Genomic DNA, 22178 nt, shown 5'->3' with positions numbered 1-22178 from the left:
ACTGAAAGCCAATAAATCCCCTGGACCTGACGGCCTATATCCTCGGGGTTTGAAAGAGGTGGTTATAGAGATAGTGGATACATCGCTTGTCATCTTCCCAAATTCCATAGGTTCTAGAACAGTTCCCGCAGATTGGAAGGTAGCTAATGTAACCCTGCTATTCGAGAAAGGAGGGAGAGAAAGCTGAACTACAGACCAGTTAGCCTGACGTCAGTAGTAGGGAAAATGCTCAAATCTTATTAAGGATGTAGTAAGAGGGCACCTGGAAAAGAATAATAGGATTGGATAGAGTCAACATGGAGTTATGAAAGGGAAATCATGTTTGACACATCTGTTAGTTTTTTGAGGTTGTAACTAGCACAATAGATAAGGGAGGAACCAGTGGATGTGGTGTATTTGGATTTTCAGAAAGCATTCAATAAGATGCCACAAAAGAGGTTGTTGAACAAAATTAGGGCTCATGAGATTGGGGGTAATATACAGGCATGGATTGAGGATTGGTTAACAGGCAGAAAACAGAGAATAGGAATAAACTGGTCATTTTCAGTTGGCAGGCTGTAACTAGTGGGATGCCACAAGGATCAGTGCTTGAGCCCCAGCTATTCGCAATCTATATCAGTGATTTGGATGAGGGGACCAAATGTAATACAGATATGTCCAAGTTTGCTGATGATACAAAGCTAGGTGGGAATGTAAGTTGTGAGGAAGATGTAAAGAGAATTCAAGGAGATATAGACAGGCTAAGTGAGTGGGCAGGAACATGGCAAATGGAATATAGGGCCCAAGTTTCCACACGATAAAAACCGGGCGCCCCTCCGAGCTGGGCACCTGTTTTTCGCGCCTAAAAAAAAATCGCAATTCTGGAGCGCCCTGCAGCTCCTTGTCTGCCTGGCGCGGCGCCCGGGGGGCGGAGCCTACACTTGCGCCGATTTTGTAAGTGGGAGGGGGCGGGTACTATTTAAATTAGTTTTTTTTTCCTGCCGGCAACGCTGCGCGTGCGCGTTGGAGCGTTTGCGCATGCTCTGTGGAAAAAAACATTGGCACTCGGCCATTTTTGTAGTTCTTTGTAGCTGTTTAATTTTTGAACATTTTTTTAATAAAAGCACATTGCTATCAGCACTTGCAGCCTTCTTACTGTTTCCCCCCCCCCCCCCCCCCGCGGGAAGAAAGGGCGCCTCCTCTCTCTTTTTCCCCCCCCCCCCCCCCCCCCACCACCACGTTCTGGACGCCTAATTTGTAACCCGCGCCTGATTTTTTTAATGTGTAGAACAGGTTTTTTCAGTTCTACAAAAATCTTCACTTGCTCCATTCTAACTTAGTTTGGAGTACGTTTTCACTGTGGAAGCTTTGAAATCAGGCGTCGGTGGCCGGACACGCCCCCTTTTGAAGAAAAAATTCTGTTCCAAAGTAGAACTGTTCTACCTGACTAGAACTGCAGAAAAAAAAATGTGGAGAATTGCGATTTCTAAGATAGTCCGTTCTCCACCAGTTGCTCCTAAAAAATCAGGCGCAAATCATGTGGAAACTTGGGCCCATAATGTGGAGAAATGTGAGTTATCCACTTTGGTAGGAAAAATAGAAACGCAGAATATTTTTTTTAAATGGTGAGAGATTGGGGAGTGTTGGTGTTCAGAGGGACCTTGTACACAGTTCACAAATCATTGAAAGTTAATGTGGGTGCTCAAGTAATTAAGAAAGCAAATGGTAATTAGGCCTTTATTACAAGAGGATTTGAGTATAAGAGTAAAGATGTTTTACTACAATTATATAGGACCCAAGTGAGACTGCACCTGGAGTATTGTGTACAGTTTTGACCTCCTTACCTAAGGAAGGATATACTTGCCATTGAGGGAGTGCAACAAAGGTTCACCAGACTGATTCTCCACCAAGCTTATGATGAAGTCCTATTAAGATACATTATAAGGTAGCGTTGCAAAATTAAGCAGTATGAGCATGCTTACCATTGGCATCTGCCCCTAGGATCTGGCTAGGTGAGACAACGTTCACTGCCAGCTATCTTTCCAGGATAACTCGTCCTGCTGTTCAGAAAGGAAAACCCTTTGCTCCAAAACAGATCATCATTTTTTTTCTTGCAAATCCTGCAGTCAGACCTCTGAAGCTGCACCTGGAAAGGTATCATGTGTTGTCTTGATCTTACTGCAGCCATTTCTGCCCTTCAGTAGCAGTACAACTTTAAAGCAACCAGCAGCTCTTTAGGAACTGCTAACACCAGATATTTTGGTCTCTTTGCTTCATATATTGTGTGCTATTAAGCAATCACTGCAATATTAAGCAAAGGAACCTGATCTTACATTATAGTGTGAGGTCACCTCATAGCTGGATAGATGCATGCAGCGGCAAAGAGCAATGCTCCTGTTGTTACAGTGGTGGGAGTGTGTTTTTGGCTCCTAATATATATTTCAAACGAAACTTTAGTTAGGACAATATATTGTGCATTTAAAATGAAACTTTGCTCAACTGCTTTCTTACATCAGTTAGTTTTGATTTTTGTCTAGTGGAAAGTGAGACAATACACATCTGTCTCAAGATAACTTCGTTTTGAGGCAAGGCCATTGCCTATACATATAAATTAATTGCATCAGATATTACCTCATGACTTTGCGATGTTAATGCAGTGTGAGCTTGAAGTCTCATATTGGTGCCAAGTTCATTTGAGAACAGCTAAGCTAGTCGACATGCAAGCCAACTGTCAGAAATAAATAAAGCTCATCAGATTCCGGAAGTCTTCTGTTTACGCTCTATCTGCCTGAAAGCTAAAGTTGATCATAAACAAGTTTACATGCCTGGTGTGAAAGGACTGTTTTGACCTCTGATGTCTAAAGTTAGCTTGGCATAATACAGTTGACTGGCTTTCCTAGTCTGCAGTTCTCTTGTTTCCATCTTGTGGTGGAAAGTCCTTATTATGATCATCAAAAAATCCATTAAAAGGTTCTGAAAAAATCTGAACATATTTGTCAATTATTATTTTTGAGACAGTTTAAGTTGAGCATTGTATTGCTGATCTGTTGTCTTCCTTTTTTATTTCTGCGCATTTTAAAAAATTGGTGTAAATAAATCAGTTAACTTTGGAGAGGCCAGGAGTATAAGGTCCATGTAACCTCTAGCTTGGAATATTTGGGTAAAAGACTAATTGTTAATCCTGTGGCACACCATTTCAGCTCACAACATGCACGGTTGTAAATTTAAAGTCAGATGAGGGATTGCTTATAGAAACTGTATTTTGCTATGAACAGATCGTTGGTGGTGAGTCTAAATTGTAAGATAGAGCTTTTTGTTTGAAGAAAACTATCAAATGACTTGGATGTCAATTGTTATTTATAAATCCCATTTCTAGCATCAAGATCAGACTGGTGTAACAGTGATATTAAGTTCACAATGCAGTGAAACACCTATGTAGCAATGAATGCATATGGTCAGTATAGATGGGCAGTTTCTCCAAAACTGGTTTCACTGTCTACATTTTGCAAAGGTTGTGCTGAGTGAACCTGTGATATGAGTGTTGTTAACACTTCATAATCACTGTGGTAATGCAAGTTTGTGCTAGAGATTGTCAAAGGTTTGCTGTTGTGCCTGTGCACGAAATTGACTCACTGTCGAAACAGGAATCAAAGTCCTGGTATGCTCAAAGTGCAAGGGTTAGATTAAAAAAAGAGCACAAAGTGTTGCTTCTCATGTAGGATTTGTTATACAGTAATTTACATTTGAGTGGAAGAGTATTATTAATTTTAGAGTGTAATGTACAGTAAGGCTATGCTAAATGGTAATTTTGGCAATTCAATAATAAGCTAATCCAATAAGTCAGACCCCTCTCTACATTATTGGTTTGGGGAACTATACGAACAGCTGTTCTAATGAGTAGATTTCATAGTTCGGGCTCTTTTAAAGTATGATTATTCTATTAAAGGGGGTCCATAAATAATGGATGTTATATGTATGGTCCAATGAATGAGGCTGCTGTTCTACATTAGATTATGCGAAAGAATAAAGCGGAGTTATGCAATTCCATTCGCTTTCTGAATGTGGTGTTGAAATAACCGCTGAGAAATTAAGAAAATCACAGGTACTGACCTGAAAATCAAAACTAAAATCTTATCAATGCTGTGCATTTTTTTTTAACATGGATGGGTCCACTTTGTCACGTAACTTTACTTCCGTGTATGACGGGTGGCCAAATCTGGTTAGATAAAATTCCAGGAAATTTCACCTCCCGCCTCCAACCGCTTTACCCAGCACATTCTTGCCATTGGTTGCCAGACACACAAATGGTCTTGCAAATTGGTTAATAATGGTGGCTGCAATAACCACAATTGTCTGGGCTCCAGAAACTGCCCTATCATGTTTACCAGTTAGAATGCGCATGTAGCAGGGGTGCAATGTAGCCCTGGATACGTTGTAGCCCTGCTGTTTGTTGGGAGTCCAGCTGGAGTGCAATGGGAGAAGAAATTGTCCCAATGATTTTTCTCCCAAGATGTTCGCAGGAGTGTCTGAGATTAATCTTTTTTATATCCGGGAGACTGGAGGACAATTCGGAAGGGTTGCAGACAATCCTGGTAGATCAGCATCATGTACATTGAAATTTGCAATAAATGCTAACCTTTTCACTCCGTTACAATAATCCATTGTTGCATGGCAGTTCCTCATTCTAGTTGAGTTTTGCACCTTTGTGAACTCAATGAATTCATAGAGGATTGGCTAACAGAGAGTAGGGTTAAATGGTTCATTCTCGGGTTGGCAATCAGTAACCAGTGGGGTGTCGCAGGGATCAGTGCTGGGACCCCAACTATTTACAATCTATATTAACGACTTGGAAGAAGGGACTGGGTGTAACGTAGCCAAATTTGCTGATACAAAGATGGGAGGAAAAGCAGTGTGTGAGGAGGACACAAAATCTGTAAAAGGACATAGACATGCTAAGTGATTGAGCAAAAATTTGGCAGATGGAGTATAATGTTGGAAAATGTGAGGTTATGCACTTTGGCAGGAAAAAAATCAAAGAGCAAGTTATTATTTAAATGGAGAAAGATTGCAAAGTGCTGCAGTACAGCGGGACCCGGGGGTACTTGTGCATGAAACACAAAAGGATAGTATGCAGATACAGCAAGTGATCAGGAAGGCCAATGGTATCTTGACCTTTATTGCAAAGGGGATGGAGTATAAAAGCAGGGCAGTCTTGCTACAGGGTATTGGTGAGGCCACACCTGGGATACTGCGTGCAGTTTTGGTTTCCATATTTATGAAAGGATATACTTGCTTTGGAGGCAGTTCAGAGAAGAGTTCACTAGGTTGATTCCGGGGATGAGGGGGTTGACATGAGGAAAAGTTGAGTAGGTTGGGTCTCTACTAATTGGAATTCAGAAGAATGAGAGGTGATCTTATTGAAACGTATAAGATTATGAGGGGACTTGATAAGGTGGATGCAGAGAGGATTTTTCTGCTGATCGGGTAGACTAGCACTAGAGGGCATGATCTTCTATTAAGGGGCTGCCCATTTAAAACTGAGGAGGAGAAATTTCTTCAGAGTTGTGGGTCTGTGGAATTCACTGCCTCAGAGAGCTGTGGAAGCTGGGACATTGAATAAATTTAAGACAGAATAGACAGTTTTTTTAAACGATAAGGGAATAAGAGGTTATGGGGAGCAGGCGGGGAAGTGGAGCTGAGTTCGTGATTGGATCAGCCATGATCGTAATAAATGGCGGAGCAGGCTCGAGGGGCCGTATGGCCTTCTGCTCCTATTTCTTATGTTCTTATATTTACAGTGTGATTTTTCATCCAGCATATATTGTTTAGGACTGTCAGCCAACTCTTTGATCATACATTACATTGACTTAATTCACAATTAATGAAATATTTCAGTACAACGAATCCATCTTAAAGAAAAGTGTAACATCCTGAGTTCAGCATCTTACACAAGATGTGACAACATCACTGAGTGAAACACAACTCAGTTTGACTGCATTTGACTTTTTAGCACATTCCAGTATCTGATTAGTCACTGTAACTATCACCAGCCTGCTGTAGAACAGGAGTCAAAAAATCCAACTTCCCTTCCGGGCCCCCATGTTAGCTGATATTGATAACGATTCCTCTCCTCGGGTACTATCCCTCTCCCCTTCAAATCTGCCATCAACACCCCCCTTTTCAAAATAAAAAGCCACCCTTGACCACTTTACCCTTGCAAACTACCATCCCTTCACCAACCTCCCTTTCCTCTCCAGTCCTTGAATGTCTCCTCCCAAATCCTTGCCCTTCTTTCCTGCACAACTCCATGTCTGAAGCCCTTCGATCAAGTTTCTGCTCCTACCACAGCAGTGAAATGGCCCTTAGCAAAGTCACAAATCCTATGTGACTAACCGTGGAAAACTATTCCTTCTCAAAGTGTTTCAACCTTTCACCGCATCCTCCTTCAACACCTCTACTCTGTTGTCCAGCTGAATGGGACTACCCTTGCCTGGTTCCATTCCTATCAATCCAGTCATAGCCAGAGAATCTTTTCCCGCTCCCTTGCCTCTGGAGTTCCCGAGGATCTACCCTTGACCCCCACCCACCCATGCCGCCTCCTATTTCTCATCTACATACTGCCTCTCGATGACATCATCAGAAAACAATGTCGGGTTCCATATGTACGCTGACAACACCCAGCTCTACCTCGCCACAACCTCTCTTGACCTCTCCACTGTCTCTTGATTCATCACGCCCCTTGTCTGAGACTAAACTAGCTGTTAAGACCTTGTGATTATGCTGAGCACATTATGTTGAGAATATTGGAATGTTCAGAGTAGCAAATTCTGTATATTTCTACTCTTGTGAATGTACATTGTTAGGAAAAATAGGTTAATGTTGCATTCTGAGGTCAAAGCTGCTACATTCAAACATTCACAGACCAGCTTTAATCTGGTAGCTACAAAATGAAATCTTGTTACTGGGTAGATTTTCATTGAGTTGTGAAGATCTTAAGCCTAATGGATAGATCAGGTCCATGGTACAGCACCAGGACTGCACATACACTTATTGTAGACATATTGTCCCAGATTTTGAGGTCAGTAATAAAATGATGGGGTTTGCCACTAACCGCGAAGAAAGCTGCCAGAATGTTTTAGTGGGCTCTGAGATGCTGATTTCACCTTTTCGGTGTCCGTTTCATTCTGGTGCCATCTGGAGGGGATATCTGATGTCCAGCAACATCAAGCAGCTAAGCAGCCAATCACATTTAAGAATTCTCTCAGACAGCAAACCTGGAAGTAAAAAGCAGGTTTTATTATTCACATTTAAATTTTCCAGAAAGTGAAATAAAGATTGGGACATACACATGGAATTTAGGTAGAAACTGAAATATCATAAACAAAGTTTAGAAAATGTTATGGAATTATCATTGAACGGAGTAAATGAGACGGCACAATTTAAAATTAATTTTTCAGGGCCGGAGAGATTAAGTTGCACCTAATTCAAGAAGGCTTAACATTTTCAAGGGTTTTTAACAGCGAGAATAGAGCGTAAAAAGTTGAAGTTGATGTCAATTCAGTGATTTCTAATTGATTCCATCTGCCAGGACTGCAACAGCGCAGGCTACCACTGACCGCAACGTCTGGATTTCTGTGTTTAAATGCATATGCAGATTCCAGAGGTTGCTGTCGGCTTTACACAGTAATGACGGTGATCGCTGACCGTTTTGCCGTCATTACAACCGCAAATTCCGGGCCGTTGTTCCAGGTCCGACTGTATGGCTGGATGTATTCCTGAGTGTTTCATCACATGACTTCCTTCCTCAACTGCCCCGTCCCCATGCTCTCCCCATTGGTCACCCAATATGTCCATTTTCCAGGCACAAAGCCTTCCCACGCCAATTGGAAAGCGAATAATACCCAATTGGATGATTCTTGACTGTCAGTCAAACAGCCTTTTCTTTCCCAACTTCACCATTTTTATAACAAATGAGCGATTGAAAGAAAATGATTTATTTTTAGTGCTCCTATGATTATTCTCCTGGGTTGCTCCTGACACTGTCCTGGAGATTAATCTTCAACTTCTCGAGACTCCAGGACAATCCTGGAGATTGGCAACCCAACTCTAATGGTGACACATATTCTGAACTGCCTGTTTATGGCCTTTAGTGGGCAGTTATGATCCTGCCATGCCAAATATCCATCTCTGGAATCTTTCTTTGTTTAAATAAGAAAGAAAAGAAAGACTTGCATTTATATAGTGCCTTTCACGACCACCGGACGTCTCAAAGCGCTTTACAGCCTATTAAATACTTTTGGAGTGTAGTCACTGTTGTAATGTGGGAAACGCAGCAGCCAATTTGCGCACAAGCAAGCTCCCACAAACAGCAATGTGATAATGACCAGATAATCTATTTTTGTTATGTGGATTGAGGGATAAATATTGGTCAGGACACCGGGGATAACTCCCCTGCTCTTCTTCGGAATAGTGCCATGGGATCTTTTACGTCCCACTGGAGAGTCAGCCTATTTACTCCACAAATCCAGTGCATTATAGTGATATTTTCTGGATCTCCTAGCTCCAGAATGCTAGTATTAATAAAATGATTTTGCTATTGACATGTAAATGTACTTTTTTTTTTGCTTCCAGGTTCACCCTTCTCTTCTCCCATGGAAATGCAGTGGATTTGGGTCAGATGAGCAGCTTCTATATTGGTCTAGGCACCAGAATCAACTGTAACATCTTCTCCTACGACTACTCAGGGTATGGAGTCAGCAATGGAAAACCTTCTGAGAAGAACCTGTATGCCGACATTGATGCTGCATGGCAGGCGTTGAGGACCAGGTATGTTTTGTCAGATGTTTTACAAAACATTGAAGGAGTTCATTACTTATGTGAAAATTTCTCCTCATACTGTAGTTTGGACATAAGAAATAAGAGCAGGAGTAGGCCATTTGGTCCCTCGAGTTTGCATGTTTTGTTAATTGCTTTGTAAGTTATAAAGTTTATTAAGGTGCTGGCGTATTTGGGGGGGGGGGGGGGGGGCGGTTACAATGCAGGTGACTGTAGAACACATGAAGTATAATCCATGAGTGATAGTATCGAAATAGCTGACTCTTATTGTTGAATGGGTTTTGTTTTTGTAGTGGTTTTGAATGCTACCCAGCAATGCTTTAGGATGTGGAATGGAATACAGATTGTAGTGTTGCTACGCTAAAATTCCCAATAGTGTAGAGTCTTGCACTTGCTGAGTGGATATTATTTTGTGATTGTCACGAGTACTTAAGGAGGTGGCCTTGGAAATAGCGGATGCATTGACAGTCATTTTCCAACATTCCATTGACTCTGGATCAGTTCCTATGGAGTGGAGGTTAGCCAATATAACCCCACTTTTTAAAAAAGGAGGGAGAGAGAAAACAGGGAATTATAGACCGGTCAGCCTGACCTCAGTAGTGGGTAAAATGATGGAATCAATTATTAAGGATGTCATAGCAGTGCATCTGGAAAATGGTGACATGATGGGTCCAAGTCAGCATGGATTTGTGAAAGGGAAATCATGCTTGACAAATCTTCTGGAATTTTTTGAGGCTGTTTCCAGTAAAGTGGACAAAAGAGAACCAGTTGATGTGGTATATTTGGACTTTCAGAAGGCTTTCGACAAGGTCCTACACAAGAGATTAATGTGCAAAGTTAAAGCACATGGGATTGGGGGTAGTGTGCTGACGTGGATTGAGAACTGGTTGTCAGACAGGAAGCAAAGAGTAGGAGTAAACGGGTACTTTTCAGAATGGCAGGCAGTGACTAGTGGGGTGCCGCAAGGTTCTGTGCTGGGGCCCCAGCTGTTTACATTGTACATTAATGATTTAGACGAGGGGATTAAATGCAGTATCTCCAAATTTGCGGATGACACTAAGTTGGGTGGCAGTGTGAACTGCGAGGAGGATGCTATTAGGCTGCAGAGTGACTTGGATAGGTTAAGTGAGTGGGCAAATGCATGGCAGATGAAGTATAATGTGGATAAATGTGAGGTTATCCACTTTGGTGGTAAAAACAGAGAGACAGACTATTATCTGAATGGTGACAGATTAGGAAAAGGGAAGGTGCAACGAGACCTGGGCGTCATGGTACATCAGTCATTGAAGGTTAGCATGCAGGTACAGCAGGCGGTTAAGAAAGCAAATGGCATGTTGGCCTTCATAGCGAGGGGATTTGAGTACAGGGGCAGGGAGGTGTTGCTACAGTTGTACAGGGCCTTGGTGAGGCCACACCTGGAGTATTGTGTACAGTTTTGGTCTCCTAACCTGAGGAAGGACATTCTTGCTATTGAGTGAGTGCAGCGAAGATTCACCAGACTGATTCCCGGGATGGCGGGACTGACCTATCAAGAAAGACTGGATCAACTGGGCTTGTATTCACTGGAGTTCAGAAGAATGAGAGGGGACTTCATAGAAACGTTTAAAATTCTGACGGGTTTAGACAGGTTAGATGCAGGAAGAATGTTCCCAATGTTGGGGAAGTCCAGAACCAGGGGTCACAGTCTGAGGATAAGGGGTAAGCCATTTAGGACCGAGATGAGGAGAAACTTCTTCACCCAGAGAGTGGTGAACCTGTGGAATTCTCTACCACAGAAAGTAGTTGAGGCCAATTCACTAAATATATTCAAAAGGGAGTTAGATGAAGTCCTTACTACTCGGGGGATCAAGGGCTATGGCGAGAAAGCAGGAAGGGGGTACTGAAGTTTCATGTTCAGCCATGAACTCATTGAATGGCGGTGCAGGCTAGAAGGGCCTGCTCCTGCACCTATTTTCTATGTTTCTATGCTCTTACCACAACATTGTGTAATATTTTTAATAAGATTTGATGTTAGTCATGCATGTTAAGGCAGAAAGCTACAGGACCGATTTTGTCTTGATATGGTCCATATGGAAATCTATTTCAGGTGGTCAGGAATAGGAAGGAGAGAGAAAGAAAACTTGCATTTAATTAGCGCCTCATCATGTCTTCAGGATGTCCCAAAGATCTCCAACTAGAGGATTACTTCATGATGTGTATGCAATATTGTTACATGGTTAAACAAAGTAGCCAATTTGCACACAGCAAAGTTCCACAAACAGCAACCGAATGAATGACCAGATAATCTGTTTTTGGTGGTGTTTGTTGAGGAGAGTTGGCCCATTAGTATCGTGGAATATTTTATATCCACCTGAACAGGCACACCCATTTGAAACACGGCACCTTGATGTTACATCGAAGGGTTAGTCTAGATCAGTGGCATGCAAAATACTACCCGCAGGCCATATCCGGCCCGCTGGATAGGACAGAAATAGAACGCAAGCCGGAGCTAGAGCTGCATGTTCTATCCACTTTCACTTCTCATGGGTCAGAGGCAGACCTGAACTGCAGCCAAGGAAAAACATAGTAATACTTCATTTAAATTAATAATTCGCAAAAGCGATTCTCCCCGGCCCGATCTTAAAAAGAATCCGTTCTGTAATTCTGGGCCCGAATGGCGGACATCCGTACCCAGAATGCACTGTGTACTCTAATATGCCCTATACAATTTAGAGTGGAGTCATGGCTGCTCATCCCCACAAATATTTTACCGAAGAAAGTGTGTCCCGGTATTCAGAGTACGATGGCAGGGGAGTTCTCATCTGGCACCAATTGGGACGGCATTAGTAATCTTTGCAGAGGGACATAAGGATGACTGAGGTGGGAAATTGATTCTGACACAGGCTCTAGAAGAGGGTACAGTTCTATTTCACAGCACTAATTTACAAAGACCAGAAGATACCACAACATTTTCAACTTTTATCTTTGATTCATTTCTAAGCAGTATCGAATACGTGTTGTGTATGTAAGATAGCATCTGACTACTATCTGAATTTATGTTTATGCAATGTTTATGTTGATGCAATGTTCCCTCTAATTTATTTTGTGCGCGGTTCCTTTAAATATGCTGCACAGTCAGCCGCGCATGCACAGTACCTCTTCCAGTGGCAGGAGCTGGGGATTGGCCTGTGCAGGACCATACGATTGGCAGGCGGCCCTCAACAGCTCACCAAAAATTAAGTGGCCCAAATAATTGCCCACCCCTAGTCTATATTATGTATCCCAATCTGTAGTGGGACTTGAACGCTTGACCCGCTGCCTCAGGTAAGGGTGCTGCTATCGAAACTTTTGGGGTTTTACGCTAGATATTTTTGCACATTCAGCATCACCGGGCTGTCTCTCAGCAGACCTTGCATCCTCTGATTCAGAGTGCATGTTTTAACATAAAATATCAAATTAAACAATAATTCAGTGATTGTAACAGAGACCCTTAGTCCATGTACTAGCTACTGAATTGCTGCAAATGCCACCATTTGCATTCCCCTCTCATCACGGAAAGTGGACTGAAAAGCACTCTAAACAAGTCAGGCACAGCTTCAAAATGACTTGGTTTATTTTATATAAATGAACAGTACATTTCCACAGTGACAACATTCAATTTCTCTATATTCCTTGGTTATGAGAATAATAAAGTTACAACTTGCTAATTCCATAAATGTAGGTTCACTTCTTTAGCTAAGCTATAGAAGTTTCCATAAGAAATAAGAACAGGAATAGGCCATATGGCCCCTCGAGCCTGCTCCGCCATTCAATAAGATCATGGCTGATCTGATCATGGACTCAGCTCCACTTCCCCACCCGCTCCCCATAGCCCCTTATTCCCTTATCGTTTAAGAAACTGTCTATTTCTGTCTTAAATTTATTCAATGTCCCAGCATTCACAGCTCTCTGAGGCAGTGACTTCCACAGATTTACTTTGTATCTCTTTGTATCGTCAGCAAACTTGGATACGTCACACTCAGTTCCTTCTTCCAAGTCGTTAATATGGATTGTAAATAGTTGGGGTCCTAGCACTGATCCCTGCGGCACCCCACTAGTTACTGGTTGCCAACCAGAGAATGAACCGTTTATCCCGACTCTGTTTTCTGTTAGTTAGCCAATCCTCTATCCATGCTAATATATTACCCCCAACCCTGTGAACTTTTATCCTGTGCAGTAATCTTTTATGTGGCACATTGTCAAATGCAGGAACCTTTTCTGCTGCTGCTGCTGGCTAGCCTCACAGCTCTCTGTCGGGGGCACGGAGAGAGAGACTTTTCTGTCCCCTGTTTTAAGCCTGTGTGTAATATTAGACCGTTCATAATTAATTAACCCACAATGGATATTCCACAAACATTGACTGAAGACAAAGGGGACTTGATTAATTGATGGCCCAAGAATAGTCTCAGTCTTATCTTGGCAGTTGGAATTGATGGAAAGTTAAAATAAGTCTTAATTGCCCTTCCTGTTTCACCATTTGTCATGGTTCGTGAAATTTCGACATGTTCAAGTGAGAGAGGAGTAAGTCCCTCACTTATCCTCTTATTACTAGTTTGTGCTGTGTTCAGCTGATATTCTGATTGGCAGTGTAACATCAGAATGTACTCATTCCTCTGGAATCGATGACTTGGTTACATTTCATGATAGTGCGTTCACTTCACAATCCCCATCAGAAACTGCTAGCTTAATGCAAAGTGAATAATCTTTGGTGAGTTTACTTACCATCTACATCTTAGTGCCGTTACCACTTGGACCATAGGCTTATGATTGTGTATTCGATAGGGGACGTATGCCACACACTCTGAGCGATGCGATTTCACTTGAAACTTTTTTAATACCTCCTCTCTCACTGTTATGGTGCCGGTGCTTTATGCTGCTGATAGCATTATAATAGCAGCATTAATTGTGACTCTTGATGGATCCACGATCTCCAATTGTAATCTAATCTAATATAGTTTAATTGGAATAGAAGTGTGCTGTGACAATAATCTATCGCTGGATGAGCTGTTCTCTTGTGTAGTGACAATTAATCCTATGTAGTGTAAATCCTGTGGGGCCGAAATTGATCAAAGGCAAGTTCTGCCCATTTGCCTTCGAAAAGACCGCTAAGATCCTGACGGTACTTTGGGCGGAAGTTTGGTCAAAAAAGAAGGGAAAAAATGCATTACACGCCAATTCTCAGCGGTAGAAGGTGGTAGATGGGATTCTGAGCAGCTGGAGAAAGTTACACTGAGGCTGGAGTCGGGCCTAGGGAGAGGGGAATGCACAAAAAAAATGTTCAATAAAGAAAACATCACACAACTTTCAGTGAACCCTTTCTCACAAAATTGCTGCAAAGGAAGTAAAGAAAAAATTCTCACTTGCCTTTTCTTGCAGGTCTTTATACCTATCATCTAGGTAAGACCTGCTTCCACACGGTGGTCTTTACTCCTGCAGGAATGGAGGACCGCTTGGATTAATCGCGGGTGGGAGGACTTTTTTTGGCATTGCACACCAGCGGACGCTCCCCAGTGGTCCTTTCAAACCATCGGTGTGAGGGTCTCATCAATTTCCCACGGAGGGGAGAGCGCCAAAATAACGGGGGAAACTGGCAGCCAGTGGTAGGACTATCAATTTCGGGCCCTGTGTGTCCAACAAAATATAAATCTGCAGTTCAAAAGTCTTGGCACATCTCAAAGAGCAGGTGGATTGAAAGACCATTAATTAAAGTGACCATTAATTAATTAAAATTCTTTTTTAAAACAAATTCCAATTATTTGGTTACTGTTATTAAGCTGCGATTCTGAAATCCTGCTGTGAAAGTGCATAATGTCATTATGCTGTGTGTTTTATTTTAGTTGAACATCCAATTTGTAAATATCAATTTTGGCTGTGAAACTGGGTGACATAGTCCCAGGGAATCTCTGACTATATCCACTTCTTCTGTAAGTTAAACGGCATAAAGACATGGTGTAGTAAAAGTAGTAAACAAAAACTGATGCCTCACACACCCAAAAGCTTGGAATCAGAAATGGCCTAGGCCTATAAAACTCTTTACACAGTACATGCATAACTACTACTATGACCTGCTTCTTCCCTTCCTCCATGTACTTCACCACCATAGCCCAAGATCTCATATTTTCTTCCTAACATCAAACTGATTAAAATCTCTAACCTTGAACCTACTTTCTTTACAGGTATATCTCCAGTTCCTTTTTAAAGTATCAGCTGACCCAAAATAAGCTACTTTTTCTGTTAGAAAGCACATATTGCGAGGTTTTCATTGCGCACTAGCTACTGTTAAACCGTAAATGTATTTCTTATATATGTGATTATTTATTTTGCTACACCTAATGTACAGAGGAAACTGTCCCTGAGGTGTTTGTGGATACGCAATATAGCAGTTTCTTCTAACCTCACGCTTCTTCAGCTAGTCCCCATGCAACAAAGCAGGTAAAACTGAGAGTGGGCAATGGCAGCTCTGTGCCTTCCCCTCACCACCTGTCCGCTCTGTAGTGTATTTGTAGGTTAAAGTTTGAAAGTGTATTCTACCAATTTGGAAACCCGTTTCCAATACTAAATGTGTCTGTCACAGATGCTGCAACTGCGATCCGATTGTTCCACTGATCTACCTATTCCAGATATCTGATATCAAAAAAGATTACAAGACTAATTTTCCATCCAGCTACCAGGGACACTGTTACCAGTGTTGCATAATATGATGACTCGGTTGTTATATGGTAGTGGTATCATTTTTAATAGTTTCATTTATTCCTTTCCAGTCTCGGGTGAGGTAAAGTTTCATCTTTCCAGATTAATTGCTATTCCTTCAGCTATGGCCCAGAGTTCAGAGCGCTCTTGTTTAACTTTCCATTCAGATGTCGCTGTGAACAATCTTTGGTTTTCTACTTATTGATATTGCCAATCAGAAAAATAAAAACTTTTTTTAAATTTGGGGTTTGTAAATGTTCCCTGATTTTCTTCCTCATCCCTGTGCTCGCTGATTGATATTGACTGTCGGTCCAGCAAGTCCTCGACTTTGAAAATCCTCATCCCTGTTTTCAAATCCCTCCATGGGCCTCACCCATCCCTATCTCTCTGACCTCCTACAACCCTCCGAGATCTCTGCGCTCATCCAATTCTGGCCTCTTGCACATTCCTGATTTTAATCATTCCACCATTGGCAGCTGTGCCTTCAGCTGCCTATGTCCTAGGGTCTGGAATTCCCTACCTAAGCCTCTCCATCTCTACCTCTCTCTCCTCCTTAAGATGCTCCTTAAGACCTGCCCCTTTGGGTCACCCGTCCTAATAGCTCCTTATGTGGCGCGGTGTCAAATTTTGTTTAACGCTCCTGTGAAGTGCCTTGGGATGTTTTACTATGTTGAAGGTGCTATATTGGACCCAAATTGGATTGGAAAATTGCAAATGTAGCGCCCCTATTTTTTTTTTTAAAAAGGAGGCAGACAAAAAGCAGGAAACTATAGATCCGTTAGCCTAACATCTGTGCTTGGGAAAATGTTGGAGTCCATTATTAAAGAAGCAGTAGCAGGTCATTTGGAAAAGCATAATTTGGTCAGGCAGAGTTGGCATGGATTTATGAAGGGAAAGTCATGTTTGACAAATTTGCTAGAATTCTTTGAGGATGTAATGAACAGGGTGAATAAAGAGGAACCAGTGGATGTGGTGCATTTGGACTTCCAGAAGGCATTTGACAAGGTGCCACATAAAAGGTTACTACCCAAGGTAAAAGTTCACTGGGTTGGGGGTAATATATTAGCATGGATAGAGGATTGGCTAACTAACAGAAAACAGAGTCGGGATAAATGGTTCATTCTCTGGTTGGCAACCAGTAACTAATGGAGTGCCACAGGGATCAGTGCTGGGACCCCAACTATTTACAATCTATATTAACGACTTGGAAGAAGGGACTGAGTATGACGTAACCAAGTTTGCTGACAATACAATGATGCGAGGAAAAGCAATGTGTGAGGAGGACACACAAAATCTGCAAAAGGGCATAGACAGGCTATGTGAGTGGGCAAAAATTTGGCAGATGGAGTATAATGTTGGAAAGTGTGAGGTCATGCACTTTGGCAGAAAAAAATCGAAGAGCAAGTGATTATTTAAATGGAGAAAGATTGCAAAGTGCCGCAGTTGTCGAAATCTCGACCTCCGATAAATGACTCGGACACTTTCAGCTCCGGCAGAAGTTTCTTTTAATTTACTTGCTAGCAAGGGGCAGGTCACACTCAGTCAATGGCTAAGTGAACACCTCCGAAATGATACAATTTCACGAGATATTTATACAGTAAAACCCAAGTTATGGCCTCTCCCTGTGTATTAGCTCTGTCTCGCAGTCAGTGAATACAGATAAAGAGTTAATTACTACATCCTTGTCCTGACATGGTTTCCAGATATTTCCTTTTGTCAGGGTTATTAGTTGGCCAGCCGGCCATTACTCCATGAGAGTGTGGTAATGAGCTATTACCTGTCTTGCATTGTGTCAGGATTGTCCAGTTTCCTAGTCAGTTATCTTTTTGCATCAAATGGATGAGGTAGGCTACAAGAGATAATGGCTGGTGGTTTGAGTACTTCGAAAAAGGTGGGGTGGCATGGAACTGTTGTCGTATAGACAATAGGAGAGCACCATGGGGGTGGGGGGGGGGGGGTACTTGTCTCAGCATGACTTGTCTCCTAGCTGTCTGATGGCCATCAGCCATCTCAAACCAGGTTTAGCTGTTTATGCAAGCCGACTGCTTTTATGCAGAAAGTTCTGGAAGGACCAGGACTCCATTTTGTTATATATATTGCAAAGGACACACAAATACCGTGTGGTATCAGCTTAGATAAAAAATACATTTCCACACAGTACAGTGGGACTTGGGGGTACTTGTGCATGAAACACAAAAGATTAGTATGCAGGTACAAGAAGTGATCAGGAAGGTCAATGTTATCTTGGCCTTTATTGCAAAGGGGATGGAGTATAAAAGCAGGGAAGTCTTGCTACAGTTATACAGGGTATTGATGAGGCCACACCTGGAATACTGCGTACAGTTTTGGTTTCCATATTTACGAAAGGATATTCTTGTTATGGAGGCAGAGAAGGTTCAGTAGGTTGTTTCTAGAGATAAGGGGGTTGACTTATGAGGAAAGGTTGAATAGGTTGGGCCTCTACTCATTGGAATTCAGAAGAATAAGAGGTGATCTTATTGAAATGTATAAGATTATGAGGGGGCTTGACAAGGCGGATGCAGAGAGGATGTTTTCACTGATAAGGGAGACGAGAACTAGGGGGCATAATCTTAGAATAAGGGGCCGACCATCTAAAACTGAGATGAGGAGGAATTTCTTCTGAGGGTTGTAAATCTATGGAATTCGCTGCCTCAAATAGCTGAGGAAGCTGTGTCATTTAATAAATTTAAGACAGAGATAGACAGTTTCTTAACCGATAAGGGAATAAGGGGATATGGGGAATGGGCAGGGAAGTGGAGCTGAGTCCATGATCGGATCAGCCATGATCGTATTAAATGGCGGAGCAGGCTCGAGCGGCCGTATGGCCTACTCCTACTCCTATTTATGTTCTTATGTTCTTATTAAATTGATGCACCAAAATGATGTGTGAAAGGATGTTTCACCAGCTAGTTTCTATCATCCTCTGAGATGACCTGAAAACCTGAAGGGAAGTGGCATCTGAGCTGTGGTCTCTTGAGGATCACTAATCCACTTTTCTGTACATCATCTGATGTTGTTTGTACGGCCAGGCCAGATATTTAAAGTATGGTAGGTGCCGATAGGGCACTTCTCAGTTACCCTGAAACTCCCACCGCCATCAGGCGGAAGATGCTTTAATGCATCCCAGAGTACTTAAGGAGGTGGCCTTGGAAATAGCGGATGCATTGACAGTCATTTTCCAACATTCCACAGACTCTGGATCAGTTCCTATGGAGTGGAGGGTAGCCAATGTAACCCCACTTTTTAAAAAAGGAGGGAGAGAGAAAACAGAGAATTATAGACCGGTCAGCCTGACATCGGTAGTGGGTAAAATGATGGAATCAATTATTAAGGATGTCATAGCAGCGCATTTGGAAAGGGGTGACATGATAGGTCCAAGTCAGCATGGATTTGGAAAAGGGAAATCATGCTTGACAAATCTTGTGGAATTTTTTGAGGATGTTTCCAGTAGAGAGGACAAGGGAGAACCAGTTGATGGTGTATTTGGACTTTCAGAAGGCTTTCGACAAGGTCCCACACAAGAGATTAATGTGCAAAGTTAAAGCACATGGGATTGGGGGTAGTGTGCTGACATGGATTGAGAACTGGTTGTCAGACAGGAAGCAAAGAGTAGGAGTAAATGGGTACTTTTCAGAATGGCAGGCAGTGACTAGTGGGGTGCCGCAAGGTTCTGTGCTGGGGCTCCAACTGTTTACATTGTACATTAATGATTTAGACGAAGGGATTAAATGTAGTATCTCCAAATTTGCGGATGACACTAAGTTGGGTGGCAGTGTGAGCTGCGAGGAGGATACTATGAGGCTGCAGAGTGACTTGGATAGGTTAGGTGAGTGGGCAAATGCATGGCAGATGAAGTATATTGTGGATAAATGTGAGGTTATCCACTTTGGTGGTAAAAACCGAGAGACAGACTATTATCTGAATGGTGACAGATTAGAAAAAAGGGAGGTGCAACGAGACCTGGGTGTCATGGTACATCAGTCATTGAAGGTTGGCATGCAGGTACAGCAGGCGGTTAAGAAAGCAAATGGCATGTTGGCCTTCATAGCGAGGGGATTTGAGTACAGCGGCAGGGAGATGTTACTACAGTTGTACAGGGCCTTGGTGAGGTCACACCCTGGAGTATTGTGTACAGTTTTGGTCTCCTAACTTGAGGAAAGACATTCTTGCTATTGAGGGAGTGCAGCGAAGGTTCACCAGACTGATTCCTGGGATGGCGGGACTGACATATCAAGAAAGACTGGATCAACTGGGCTTGTATTCACTGGAGTTCAGAAGAATGAGAGGGGATCTCATAGAAACGTTTAAAATTCTGACGGGTTTAGACAGGTTAGATGCAGGAAGAATGTTCCCAATGTTGGGGAAGTCCAGAACCAGGGATCACAGTCTAAGGATAAGGGGTAAGCCATTTAGGACCGAGATGAGGAGAATCTTCTTCACCCAGAGAGTGGTGAACCTGTGGAATTCTCTACCACAAAGTTGTTGAGGCCAATTCACTAAATATATTCAAAAAGGAGTTAGATGTATTCCTTACTACTAGGGGGATCAAAGGGTATGGCGAGAAAGCAGGAATGAGGTACTGAAGTTGCATGTTCAGCCATGAACTCATTGAATGGCGGTGCAGGCTCGAAGGGCCGAATGGCCTACTCCTGCACCTATTTTCTATGTTTCTAACCCTTGAATCAAACATGGAAGCAAGGTGAAGGGAAATGTTGGAACTCCTGTCATCACACAGTCCTGTAATGTTTACCTTTTTGTATGATGACAATGCACATTTATAGAGGGAGACCATTTTGTCTCTGTTTTTTGGCATTGGTGATGGATAGTGAGCATCAGTACGTTTTTGATGCCTTTTTAAAAAAAAACTACAATCGTTGTTTACAGACAAAACTCTTGCTGCCTGCAGCAAAGTGCTCTTTCCCCACCCTTTCCCCTCATTGAATCCAGTGGGATAAAACCTGTGCAGCTGTGTGTGGAGTTCAAAGTGACTCCTTGCTACATAAAATAATTACTATGAGCTAGACACGTACTCGCTGTCTGCTCTACGAGTGGAAAATAATTACCAAATTGAGTGATGCAATCAGAGTTCAAAGGCACACCTGCCAATTCTTTCTCTGTTCATATTATCCTTACCTGTGACTAATTATCTTGTGAAAGATTATGAATTGATTAAATTAGCTAAAGTGGTCCTAAGGAACAGCAATTGTTCCATTCTCTCCCCACAAGAACCACAGTGAAGCCTTTTCATATTGTGTAACCTGCCATTTTAAATGTCTGCAAGCACTTTAAACGCAACTGAGACACCGTGCTACCCAAGAGTGTTCGCTTTCTTTTATGGCATTTGCAGCTCACTTTGCAGGAATCCGTTAACTGGAAGACTTTGCAGTGAGGCAGTAACTCATTTGAATAAGTTGTAGACCTTGTAGTCAGCATGGATTATTTTGCCCAGCGGGTGGGTGGGGTAGGGATGTTAGGGAGCACGTATACACAATGTCTTCTGCCCATGAGATCAGTTACTAGCCATGTGACCCACAGGTAGAAGTGGACATTTAAGGATAAGGAAGGAGAACCTTGCATGAGGAAGTGGCATTATTTTCGGCAACTGAGTATGTCAGACAGTCCAATGCCTGTGACTCTAGTTTTGTTATTGTGGGGTCTTTCATCATTGTGGGAGTGTCAGGGCATAGTGCAGGAGGTATAGTCAGCGTGTGAAATTAGAACAAAAAATGAGTTTGATAAACCAGTGCCTTGTCACTTGTCGTTGTTTCATTTTATTGTAAAGGTGCACCTCCTGGTGTGGTACTGAGCATACAATCTAGGAAGGCCCCACATTTGGAGCCCTTGGTGCTAAGTTAGCTTGTGTCAGCTGAGACACTGATATGGCAATACAATTGCCTCCAGCATGGCTGGATTAGGCAGGGGAAAACTCAGGCAGGGTTCCAGTCTGCTTCCAGTGACATGCTAGAAAGTGCATGCGTGTGGACTTCGATGAGGACAGCATTAGGCCATGATTTTAAATTACTCCTGCCTGGTGGAAACGGGGTGGGAGCCAGTTAAAATAAGAGGAACAACTTACCCCTCCCAGCCCGCTGTCTTCCCGCCATGTCCCGATGCTAACCTCTTTTGAACAGGGAACCATAGCTCGATCTGCTCTCAGTCCGAGGTCTCAGCAGGGCAGCAATGACTGCTTCCTGCAAGGTCAAACCTGCCAGGAGGTAGATCTTGACCAGAAGTGGTCCAGAAGGCAAGTCTTTCCATTTTCATTTTGGGTTTTTGTTATTTCTAGCCTCGTCTATTCTAATGCTCTGCTGGCCAGCCTTCAACCTTCCTTGTGAGCCAGGAAGAGGAGAGAAGTCTTTGTCCACCCGACCCCTCTTTCCACTTACCTAAATGTAGGAGGATGATTCTGCAGGTCCCTGACTGCGGCATCCTTGTAGCAAGTTTCCATTCCTGCCTGTCGGTCAGGTAGTGCATGTAGCCAAGTTTGGGTGGGGCTCCGGTGAAAGTGATGGGCCATGTCCATGGACATCCCGGAAGTGTCGCCCACTTCATGTCTTGCTTGCATCCTACCCCATTAAAATCGGGCCCTCTGTGTAATGTTTCTTGGATAATACAGCATTTTATGTGTTAACTGT

The 22178-nt window shown here is 42.7% G+C and overlaps 1 protein-coding gene across 1 annotated transcript in view; it reads left to right on the top strand.

Annotated features, from left to right (window-relative positions):
- Window positions 1-22178, top strand: part of LOC139228591 (alpha/beta hydrolase domain-containing protein 17B-like) — a 70991-nt gene that overhangs the window by 20294 nt on the left and 28519 nt on the right. Inside the window, exon 2 of the mRNA XM_070859744.1 lies at window positions 8611-8805. Within this exon, the coding sequence (XP_070715845.1) occupies window positions 8611-8805 (195 nt within the window). The remainder of the gene's footprint in view (window positions 1-8610; window positions 8806-22178) is intronic.

The sequence above is a fragment of the Pristiophorus japonicus genome, chromosome 18 (assembly GCF_044704955.1).
Source record: "Pristiophorus japonicus isolate sPriJap1 chromosome 18, sPriJap1.hap1, whole genome shotgun sequence".
In the NCBI taxonomy this organism is placed as follows: Eukaryota; Metazoa; Chordata; class Chondrichthyes; family Pristiophoridae; genus Pristiophorus; species Pristiophorus japonicus.
This window is presented reverse-complemented; position numbering and strand designations above follow the sequence as displayed.